Source organism: Neolamprologus brichardi, chromosome 17 (assembly GCF_056152115.1).
Source record: "Neolamprologus brichardi isolate AB-2024 chromosome 17, ASM5615211v1, whole genome shotgun sequence".
Lineage (NCBI taxonomy): Eukaryota > Metazoa > Chordata > Actinopteri > Cichliformes > Cichlidae > Neolamprologus > Neolamprologus brichardi.
In genome coordinates, this window is record NC_142120.1 from 24,730,847 (window position 1) to 24,743,136 (window position 12,290).

Consider the following 12,290-nt stretch of genomic DNA (forward strand, 5'->3'; position numbering starts at 1 on the left):
TAAGATGTTACTGATGCTTTGTTTTTTCAATCATATATTTCAGTGTCACTCACAGGAAACAGAGTCTGAATCTGATGAACACATTGTATGTTTCCTGACAGAGTTTGATGACCTAGAAATGTGTACGTCTCTGGAATGCGGTTCCCAATGGTGGCCTGCCAGCAGCAATGACAAAACCACCACCCAGAGCTCCGGTTATGGTAACGAGGCCTCCTCTCTCCAGCACCTTGTTAAGGACCTCCGCTCACAGCTATCCCGCTCCCAGGGAGTGATCTCCGGGCTCCAGAGCCGCCTCCGTTCCCTCTCTACCTCTAGTGAATACGGTCCTTCGATACCCCACAAGGTCAACTGGTCCATCCAGGCATCAGCTTCACAGAGCCAGGCAGAGGATAATGAGGGCTGGCAGTCATCTAAGGGAAGTCAACTAGGTTCACCCCATCACCCAGACAAGGACCTAGAGAGGCTTGCGTCTCGTGTGGATGCACTGGAGGACCAGCTGATGAAAGGTGGAAAGAAGGCTGCGGCAGAGGATGGAGCGTCTGCCACCTTGCCAGGGTAAGAAAGATGTTGCGATGCAGTTTTTTGTTTGTTTTGCTTTTTTTCTAACTCTTTTCTTTGTTGGTGGGGTGGGATAGTAGTTTCTTTTGTTTCCAGTTCAACACAATGAGTGTTTGTGCCAACACCAAGAGCATAAACCAGACCAATATAAACAGATTATTTGACAGTTCAAGAGTGGCTGCTTTTTTACCCTAAATAGTGCCAGGAAGAGTCTGCTTCTGCAGAACCTCAGACAACGCCAAGCTGTCGTAGTCCAAAAATGTAATATTCCGGAAATTCCTGAGGCGTAGAGATCAATCCTGTTGTCAGACAAAAAACCAGTGCCCATCACCAATTTCAGTCGTTTGTTGGAGAGGAATAGGAATATCTTCATTAAAAAGCTACAAGCTTGCAAATCTGACTTGGTTAAATCAAACTTTTACTATTGTTGTCAAAATATAGGTAAATTTCAGTAATTCAGTCTTTTACTGATTATTTTCCTTTTGAATGCCATTAATAAAATCCTTCATCTGATAATGATGAATTGAATAAAGTGCTTTATACAGCATTCCTCGACATTTTTTAAAATTTCTATCCACAGCTACGCTCAGTCTGTCCTGTACATGTATTACATTTTAAAATGTTAATAGCTTAACGCTCATTATAGCTTTATTATAGCAAATATATTAAAATTGTATCTATTGGTAACTTTATGGTGAAATAAACCAGGAAAATAATTTTTAAAAGACACTACAAAAAATCATAATATGGACTCGCTGGGGTGGGGGGGGGGTTGATTGACAGAAATTGCCTAAAATGAGCAAAAACCCATTTAAACGGTGCTTGTCAGTATCAAGCTTTAGTAATCAAGTGTAACCACAGATGCTTTTATGTAAACTCGGCAGCCTGACAGTGAGGGGATTAACTAACACGAGGTTGGGAACATGCTGCCCCATTTGCCATTTATGAATAAACTGTGTGGCTTCAGTGAAGCTTCAGTTCCAACACTGTGACACTGACTCAGGTAAAATATATAGAGAAATCTTTCCCCCATAGGAAGTAAGTCCAAAGAAATTAGGAGCAGGTGTGAGCAACGGGCATGAGCATATCAGGATAACTTTGGACTCTGAGAGATTCCCTCGTTGAATAATTGTACAGCATACATTGTTAATGACTTTTAAGAAGAACTGTAGATTTACAGTTGGAAAGGTCTCTTGGAGCTGTTTGTAAACAACTGCATAGTTCAAGATCTTCATTTCAAATAGTACAAGTAAAAGTTGTTTAGATGCGTCACCACTTTGCAAAGATCTGGAAAAAGAACCAAACTGTCATCCTCAGATGAGAGGAAATAACATCAACGACACTGCCTACAGTGAAGCGAGTTTCACCATGGAATGAGACAGAGCCAAACAATAAAAGAAGCAAAAAAGTTTTCATGTATTATTTTACACATTGTCAGGTGTGCTACATTCTTCTTTCTTTTCGTTGTGTAGAAAATTCGACACACTGATCCAGGCTCAGGCCAAAGAACTGTCTCACCTCCGCCAGCGGCTACGAGAGGGTCAGGGTGTGTGCAGCATCCTCACCCAGCACCTGGGAGACACAACCAAGGCGTTTGAGGAGCTGCTGAGAGCCAACGACATCGACTACTACATGGGCCAGAGCTTCAGGGATCAGTTAGCTCAGAGCAGTGCTCTGGCACAGAGAGTTAACGCCAAATTTGGTGGAAGTGAGTCTGTTTTTGTTGTTTCATTGTACAGCCTTAAAATCAGACCTGATGCGAAGTCTCAGAAAGTACAAACGACACCATGGATTTCTCATGAGCAGGGAGTGCAGATAACAGTTAATGATATTGATGCTCTTTCTTTGTTTTCAAACAGGAGATTGTTCCGAAAACCCAGATAAGACAGAGCTACTTGCCATCCGGTCAGTCCTCATTACAGCTTTGTGTGTGTGTGTGTGTGTGTGTGTGTGTATAAAAATTTATTATATTCCACTATCAGATTTTCACTTCACAATTATTGTGATCCAAAAATGTTAAGCTACACAAAGATGTTTCACATAATAATGTTTTTTGGGGGGGGCTATAATGTTTTCGGTCAATCTCAAACATTATACTGATACTGAATGTGAAAAATGGCATAATTCACCATATTGTCATTCTGCATTTTACAGCTTTTGCATTTTCAAATACCACATTGATGCACCTTCAGGGTGATACTTAATCTCTAATGTTGTATTGTGTTGTTGTACTACACAATACAACATTAGAGATTAAAGCCTATCAATACACAGATATATCCTTTTTGTCCTTTTTTTTCTTACAATCTATGTCAAGTCTGACTTCCTGCTGCAATTCAGTTCAATTCAGTTTTATTTATACAGCACCAAATCACAACAGTCGACTGAAGGCACTTAATATTGTAAGGTAGACCCTACAATAATAAAACAGTGAAAACCCCAGCAATCAGAACCAGGCTCAGGGAGGGGCGGGGCCATCTGTCACTAATGGTTGGGGTGAGAGAAGGAAGACGGGATAGAAGACATGCTGTGGAAGAGAGACAGAGGTTAATAACAGATATGATTCAATGCAGAGAGGTCTATTAACACATAGCGAGTGAGGAAGGTAACTGAAGAAGAAACACTCAATGCATCATGGGAATCCCCCAGCAGTCTACATCTATTGCAGCATAACTAAGGGAGGATTCAGGGTCACCTGATCCAGCCCTTACTATATGTTTTAGCAAAAAGGAAAGTTTAAGCCTAATCTTAAATGTTGAGATAGTGTCTGTCTCCCGAATCCAAACTGGAAGCTGGTTCCACAGAAGAGGGGCCTGAAAACTGAAGGCTCTCCCTCCCATTCTACTTTTAAATACTCTAGGAACAACAAGTAGGCCTGCAGAGCGAGAGCAAAGTGCTCTAATAGGGTGATATGGTACTACAAGGTCATTAAGATAAGATGGGGCCTGATTATTTAAGACCTTGTATGTGAGGAGCAGGATTTTGAATTCAATTCTGGATTTAACAGGAAGCCAATGAAGGGAAGCCAAAACAGGAGAAATATGCTCTCTCTTTCTAGTCCCTGTCAGTACTCTTGCTGCAGCATTTTGGATCAACCGAAGGCTTTCTTATGGAGTTTTTAGGACATCCTGATAATAATGAATTACAGTAGTCCCGCCTAGAAGTAATAAATGCATGAACTAGTTTTTCAGTGTCACTCTGAGACAGGATATTTCTAATTTTAGAGATATTGCGCAAATGGAAGAAAGAAGTCCTACATATTTGTTTAATATGTACATTGAAGGATATATCCTGGTCAAAAATTACCCCAGTATTCCTCACAGTGTTACTGGAGGCCAAGGTAATGCCATCCAGAATAAGAATCTGGTTACTGGCTTTAATTTGACACAGTGCTGCTGATCAAATGTCCAGCTTTTAAAATCTTAGTTTGTCTTTAATAATCCACAACCTCAAGCGCAAGTATAAATCTTTAATATTTCTTCAGCAGAAAGCTGTTTAGTTTAAAGAATTTGTAACACACAGGCACCTGATTAGTGTGTTCAATGCCATTTAATGTATCATCACAGCTTTATGATGAAAGAACACAGTTTTACAAGGCTCCATTAAGCAAAAGCTATAAGCACAGATTTTGGCAGCTCATTTCTTTTGCTTGAGCAATGAATGTCCTGGATGTTCAATCACTTGTAACACAACATTGAATTTTGTTTCATAACACAGCTCTTCGATTTTCATGCATGAGTGAGAAGAAAAGAATCACATGGCTGCCCGAGAGGTCAAAAGCACAGACTGTAAATCTGTCACAAAAATACTTAATGCTCATTAAATAGTACGAACAGTTACATGAATTTCAGTCAGTTACCGTAAACACACTAAAACGCTGGCTTGGTCCTTAGAGCTCCACCACTGCTGTTGGATAAAAGTGAGCGCTGGGTCAAATCTCGAAAAACAAACAGTGCTATATGAATAATTAGAGCTCGTCCTCAGAGAGACGTAAACAGGGGGAGGCCTGCAGTAATCTGCCAGCGTGTTATTCCAGCACAGATGGTTGACCAGATGTGAAGGAGAATCAGCGAGTGTGTTTTCTGTGGCAGAAATGTAGCCTTCCCTCTGGTTACGAGTGTACATACAGTGTGTATGGGGTTGCACTGAACTGTTGAACGGTGTGGTCAGTTATGTGTGTCAGCTTGTAAGTGCATGAATAATCAGACAGATTTCTTTATATCAAGAAAAACAGGTGAGATGTGTGAAAATTGTGTTGTTTACCACTGATTTTGTTTCTTTGAAAGTAGCACAATGCCTCAGGGATCCACAACCCTTGTCATAGAATGTGCAATAAACACAGAATAAATTACAGTATCTATTTTAGCTACTAAAGTCCGATTATGTTTAAACACGCAAAGTTTCAGGCATTTTTGCTAAAATGCAATCTAAAAAAACACTAATTGCCTGATGACTATTTAGCATTTTAAATGGATCTATATGTGCAAATACTGACCTACACTGTTTTTAACAGAACAACACAGGAAAACACAAACCAATTATATTTACCATTCCTGAACCAATATGACAATCCTGTACAAGTTGGTTGTCTTTAAAAACATTGTCCATGTTAGCTGGAAGGGAGCGTTATGTTGTGTTTATTTAAAACCACTTTCACTCAAAATACAGCACTGTTTTTTTTACAGTGTTAAACTCATATTAGAAAATGAATTTCCTGCCAGGCTGTCAGGTTCCACCAATTTATAGGCGTTGACACTAGTACATATTTTGCATGGTCTTATGCACATGGCTGCTGTAAGTTGTTAAAGTGTAACCACAGGTAATAAGAACTTACACTTGGGGTTGTTTTTCTGACAACAGTATCTACATAACATGGATAGCAGGCCAAATGTACAGTACATGACATGAGTGACTGCACTGATAGCGTAATACTGCTTAGGCTTTTTGCTGCATTTGGCTCAGGGCATGGCTTCTAATCAGGTTAAGTTATTAAGACCTCAAATGGGGACAGAAATAGGTCAAGAGGAGCTAAACACACAGACACACACGTGCGCACGCGCGTACACACACACACACTCACACACACACACACACAGAGGGAGTGAGCGAGAAAGAGAGAAAACGTGAGCGATGAAGCCCGTCAGAGAGAGCGTCACTTTGCTTCAGTGTATCAGGAGCAGCGCGTGGCACTATGCATCCAGCAGAGCACCGATTTCTGTTATGTAAGATTTACTCACCATAAACCTGGATTTTTTTTGTGTGTTTATGGACAGAAGGCTGGGCATAAGGGATTTTTCTTTCAACCCGAAGCTTTTTAAGTGGAGGATACTTTTTACATTCCGAGACCTTGAAAAGAAAACCATTTTCATTTTGTGATTGCATTTTTGCAGCTAAGATGATGCTTACATGTTTTTATGGATAGATTGGTGTGGCTAGAAAACATATCAGCAAGCAGAAGAAAGAAGAAGCAGTGCTTTGTGGGTGATCTTTCATTCAGCTGTTTTTTTTCTGATGGTTGCTGGAGCATGAACATATAAGCCCTCAGGATCTGGACTTTGATTTAGATGCATAGCTCTGTTTCTTCTTACTCTTTCGTCACTACGTCTCTGCCTCAGGCCTGCTGCTGCTGCAGCTGTGCGTTTGCTGGTGGAGTGAAAGACTGTGTCAAGAGTAGCAACAAGAGGCTTTCTTTTCAGGGACTTATTCAAGCGGTCGTGAACCTAGGAGCAACAACATCAGAAAAGGAAAAGTATACAGAGCTGTGGAGAGTAGAATTTCCTCAGGGAGTGGAGTAATTTATCTGTTTCCACTTTTAAACCTTTCTGCTGATCTTCTTATCTTCTTCTTTTTCAATTACCCCTGATTTCAATTTGTTGATCACACCCACAACCCTCTCTGGGAATCCCAAACCTAATGAGGATTTTCTGTGCTTTTCACCTTATCACCCGCGCATTCTGTCGTCCCTCCTGCTGTGTTATGCCCTACCTGTCTAATATACCTTCTGTCACGCACATTTTGGGAATCTCTGCATCTATGCCAGTGAACCATTCTCCGTTACCTCTGGAGACCCAGCAGAGAAGAACAAACTGCAGCAGAGTTCAATAGAAACGGTGCAGACGGAGGAGGCATGGTCGCTCACCCAGGTGGAGGGTGTTAGGAGCGGAGGGTGACTGAGGGTGGGTGATGGCTCCTCTGTGGAAAGTCATGCTGTCTAAAAGCAGCCCACTGTACAGAGACTCTCTGTTCTCTTTCTCCCTGTGGGAGTGGAAAGCTCAGGAGAGAGAGCTGTTGCTGCTGAAGAAACACACCGACAGGGAGAGGAGAGCAATGCTCGCACAGCTCGACAAGTAAGACGGCACAAAAAAAGAAACATGTTATCAATTTGAAACAGTATAACAAGCTTCTATTGTTTCAGTTACAGTCATGTTTATGCATTAACTATATGAGTAAAGCATCGAGTTTGTTTAGAGTTAATGTTTGAAGTGAGGGAAACTGGCAGACTAGTGCTATCATAAGAGATCAATTTGTTGTTCTGAGTGTTTGCCTTCATCCTCTGATGAATGTGCCCTTCACACTTGCCAAATTGAATCCCAGATGATTATTGTTGATGGTTGTTGACCAGTGTGTTAGAGTTCTTCCATTCTTTCATTAGAGTTCAGCAGGCTTGGACAATCAGTGCTAAGATGGATCGAGGCTGTTCTAGCAGCTCTAGTCTTCCAGCACCTTACTAATCCACTTGGTTGGCTATTTCTTGAATTCGTCTGTAGTTTAGCAAAGACAAAAGGGAACTTCAAAAAGGGTAACTTGTGGTTTTTGTAAAGTAATATTCATAATCTACACTGCTCAAAAAAAGTAAAAGAATAATTTTCAATCAGAGTATAGCATCAAGTCAGTAAAACTTCTTGTTTTGGTCAGTTATGTAGGAGAAGGTGTTGTTATTCAGTTTCAGTTGTTTTGGTGTTAATTAAATTAATAACATCTGTTTAGGACTCTGGCATTTTTTCCCTCCTTATCCATCTTCTTTCACTAGTTTCACATTTGGATAGGGTCATGAGGGTGGCCTGACGTCCACTAGTGAGCTCTGAGCACCATGGAGCCCGGTTTCCATTGGCCATAGAATACCAGAATTGGCAAGTCCACCACTAGGACCCTGTGCTTTTCAAATATGAGAGCATGTTCACCCTGAGCACATGTGAGAGATATTGGTGGTAGTCAGTGATGGTCTGGAAAGACACATCATTGGAGGGACACGCAGACCTCTACAGGCTGGACATCAGCACCCTGACTGCCATTAGGTATCAACCCTGCAGGTGCAGTAGGTGCTGGGATCCTCCTAGTGCATGATAGTGCCCACCCTAATTACTGGTTAAAAACCGTGGATGGATGGGGCCAGTTTAGCTTAGTGGGTGAGCAGGCAACCATGTGCAACATGGCCAGAAAGTAAGAACCTGGGTTGCTTTCCTGTCTTTCCACACTGTCCCTATCCAATAAAGGACAAAATGCCCTCCAAAAAGCTGTGGGAGGATATAAACGTCTGTTCCTGACAGCTGTGGGCTTCTAAGAGATTTTAGATCTCACCAATTCATGTACTTTACTGGATGGAATTTAACTTTATATTTTTTTAATTATCATTTTAGACAGAGTCATTTCCCCCTCAAATTCCTGTCTTTATACAGAGTTAACCATGCTGTCTTGGTCCAGTGCTGCACTGTATTCTTACCACACAGAAGATGGAGTATTGCTTTATTTATTGTTTGCTTTCCCACTGGTCCATGGGAATAGTTACTGTTATTTTTCTGGTACAGGCATAGATGTGTAGTGCTGTGAAAAAATATTTGCCTCCTTTACAAAGGGCAGTTTTTAAATGATTCATCCTTATCCGGGTTGCTGGGAGCTGGAGCCTATCCCAACTAACATAGGGCAAGAGGCAGGGTACACCCTGGACAGATCATTGTCTGTTGCAAGGCTAACACAAAAAGACAGACAACCATTCAAAGCTATTTGTAATTTAGAATGACCAGCTAATCTAACCCCACTAATTGCATGTTTTTGGACTGTGGGGGGAAGCCAAAATACCCAGAGAGTACCTACAGAAATACTAAGAACATATAAACTCCACACAGAAAGGCAGAGTTGAACTCAGTAACTTCTTTCTGTGAGGCAATTGCTAATCGCTGTGCCACCATGCTGCCCAGTTGATGATTTCATTTATTAAAGGGAAAAAGCTATGCAAACCTAAATGGAACCATGTGGGAAAGTAGCTGCACCCTGGAGCCCTCCAAAACCTTCCATCCATCCATCACCATTACACCACAGTGTTTTCCTAATGGTGTGGCATTCTTTTTATGAAATGCTGTGTTTGTCATGATTACATTAATACCAAACCCAATGAACAGTGTCAGACGAAGGGCAAACGTTTGCTTATATAGTTCAGGATCAGCGAGGGTGTGAGCTGGAGTTTCATTCAACATCAGCGGTGAGGAAGGGTTTGTGAACAGGTAGACGTAGCATTAGCTGATGTTGACAAATTGGGTTCCAGAAATGAGGAGTCGAGCACAGTGGAGGGTGGAGAGTTTCACGGGAGTGAGTCGGAAGTAGGCGAGCAGAAGGAGTGAAGCCATCTGTGAGCAGGAAGGTCCTTGTGGCTGAACAGGTAAATCGTTCTGACAAGTGACCATGAGGTGCAGTTAGAGATGGGACTTGATACCAATTCAGCAATTGCAATTCCATCATTGATATCATTTATCCATTCGATTCCTTATCGATTCAATTATTGGTTCTCATTGGTTCCACTTTGAGAGTCACCACCAAGCAGCTAAGCAGCATATCAAAGACATTACATTTGTGCAAATTAATTGCATGCTGTGTGGTTAAATGCTTGTGCGTGAGGTATTTCCCCTCTTTTTTGAAATCATACTGCTGCTTAAGTAAAGGCAAAGCATCTGACAGTATGCAGTCTTGATGGATAATGGGTTGCAGGCAGAGCCCAAGAGAAGGTGATGGTTACTAGTGTTGTGTCCAAAGTCCAACTTGTCGATAGAATCTCTTTTCCGTAAGTCTTGAGGCTCATCAAGATGCAAATATGAGATGAGCCTTTGTGTTCTTTTTGGTCAGCAGTGGTTTTCCTTGGAGCGCTCGCATGAATGCCATTTTTGCAGAGCCTCTGTTGAATTGTGAATCTGACCTTCCTCCATTCCTGAGCCAGGTCAGGCCTGCAGTTCTTTAGATATTGTTCTGGGTTATTTTGTGACTTCCTGGATGTTCCATCAATGCATTTCATGGGAAGCTCACCATTGTTCCAACTTGATCCATTTGTGGAGCACCATGGGTCTGAGTTCCAAAGCCGTAGAAATGACTTCCTAACCCTCACAAGACTGATAGATGTCAATGACTTTGTTACTTCACTTTGTCACAAAGGTTCTGTTGAAATTATTTCTTCATTCATCGGGTGTAGCAGTAATCAGGCCTGAGTGTGGCTAATGAAATTGAACATAGCTTTCCAAAAAATGTGTGTGTGACTTGTTTAATGTCAGTCTAGATTCTTACACATTTGATCTGATGCAGTGTCATGTATGTGTTAGTCACTAAGAGGCTTCCCCAAAGCAACACGATGCAGTCAGCAAAGCCTTTTGTGAGAAGAGCAGGCAGGTGACTCACACACCTGGTACAGCACTGCTTAATAATACTTATCCTTTAAGTCACATGGACACAGCTCATGCAGCTACTACTCTCAGATTCCTCAGCACACAGAAATCAGGGTTCAGTACTTTTAAACATTTTGCCTTTCATTTTAAATTGTGCGTGTGTTTCTCTTTGTGTGTCTGTGTGTGGGAAAGCAGGGGGTGGGGGGGGGGGGCTATAAATGCTTTTATGATTTTATGATGATTTAATAGATTGTTATCTGCACATTATTTGTGGCCTAATAATTAGGGACTACAGAGGAGAATTACATTTTAGCTATATCTGACACGATAAATGTATTGTGCATCGACCATGGTAAATAAAATGTGTGTGTGTGTGTGTGTGTGTGTGTGTGTGTGTGTGTGTGTGTGTGTGTGTTTGTGTTTGTGTGCATGCGCGCACGTGCGTACAGCCTCAGTAAAGAGCTGCAGCAGAAGGACAAGGTCATTGAGTCTCTCCGTGCCAGACTAAACCAGCATCAGCAGCACCATCATCCTCATCGTTCTGACACACCCTGCAGCGGTCATGCCCTCTCTGATACCACCGACCAATCAGATCGCATCTCTTATGTGTCCGATGAGCATGGATCCACAATTGAGGACCTGGAGTTGAACTCTGATGTCGATGCTGCCAGTGAGCTTGGCCAGGATGAATCACGGATTTCTGCCAAAGTGAGCACAGGTACGAGTGTTTTTCTTTGTGTGTTTTTTAACCAACACAGCCCAGAGGGAATTCCAATTATGAATATTTGTGTAATTCCATGCAAATGTTACTCATGTGTGAGGAAATTGCAATTGATGATCTGTTTCCAGCAGAGCATTAACCATCATTTTAAAGTCCCGCACTGCAGTTTTGGCATTTGACCTTTGCAGTATCAACTCTTTATCATAAAATGCATAGAATCAGTGTTTTGCAGTGTATGTCTTTTCATTTCCAGATTGTCACCATGGAACAGTGTCACGCCATCCATCTATTCCTCCATCTATCACCTCATCTCACAGAACCCAGTCCTGTCATAGCTGCTCCAGCATGCAATCCACCAGCTCCCAACACACAGGCATGCAGAGTCAGACAGGTAGGAAGGACCCCAGAAAATGTCCTTCAGCTCATGTAGATTGCAACTGCTCCTTCCTGTATCTTTCTTTATTCTTTGCTTTTTTGAGTCTGTCTATCATATTTACCTTCCCCTTCTCTCCCAGCTCCTGTCTCAGTTTTCAACCCTACTTCCTTTCACACTTCCCCCACTTCCTCCGCCCAGAAGACACGCTTGTCCTTCCATCCTCGCCCTTCCAACCTGCGAACGCGTTGCCAAAGCAGTGGGGGTATGGGTTTCTCCCTGACTGAGGTGCACCAGGAGCTGCAGATGTTACAAAGGCAGCTGGCAGACAAAGGCAGTGCGTCATGTCTGTGCATGCTTTTGTGTTTGACCCACTTTAAACGAAACAAATTCAATGGAGTGTGCAACCAAGAACTGATTCCTTCCAGAAACAATCCTTTGAATTTCTTTACAAAATTAAGCAGCTGCTGGTGAAATAAAATGGATTTAGTCTGCCTAAGAGTAACGATTACTCAACAATTGTTGAATGTTTCAGTAGTCTGAATCATTAGAAATGATTTAGACTTCTACAGGGGATCTTTTTGGACCCTATGACATAACCTACATAAGATGCCGATGTCATTGGCCGCATTCATGCTTGTGCTGGTGCATTATATGGTAATTACTGCCCCATAAAATACTGGGGCATGATGCAAATGAATTACTTTGTATTGCTTACTTTCTAAAAGACGTGTGGGGGATTTGTTAGATCACCTAAAGGCTGATTTTATGATCTGATTTGGTTGCAGATCCTGAATTTCTGACATTTTGTGTGTCTTATTAAAGAGCATCACATAATTAGAGCACCTAACTTTGATAGCAACAGCCATCTACATTACATTTAGTTGTACTCTACCAATTTCTTGTTATTTACCTCTGAATTGTACACTATAATAAAGGTTATAAAATGGCTTCTTGTAGTTAAGCAAAGAGGGAGCTGACCAGCTTTAATAAT

The 12,290-nt window shown here is 41.7% G+C and overlaps 1 protein-coding gene across 3 annotated transcripts in view; it reads left to right on the top strand.

Annotated features, from left to right (window-relative positions):
* Positions 1-12,290, top strand: part of pde4dip (phosphodiesterase 4D interacting protein) — a 34,171-nt gene that overhangs the window by 11,850 nt on the left and 10,031 nt on the right. For all 3 annotated transcript variants that reach the window (XM_087830291.1, XM_087830292.1, XM_087830293.1), the window contains exons 18-23: positions 102-555; positions 2,031-2,266; positions 2,418-2,463; positions 10,652-10,920; positions 11,177-11,314; positions 11,439-11,633. In XM_087830291.1, coding sequence (XP_087686417.1) covers positions 102-555; positions 2,031-2,266; positions 2,418-2,463; positions 10,652-10,920; positions 11,177-11,314; positions 11,439-11,633 — 1,338 coding nt within the window. The remainder of the gene's footprint in view (positions 1-101; positions 556-2,030; positions 2,267-2,417; positions 2,464-10,651; positions 10,921-11,176; positions 11,315-11,438; positions 11,634-12,290) is intronic.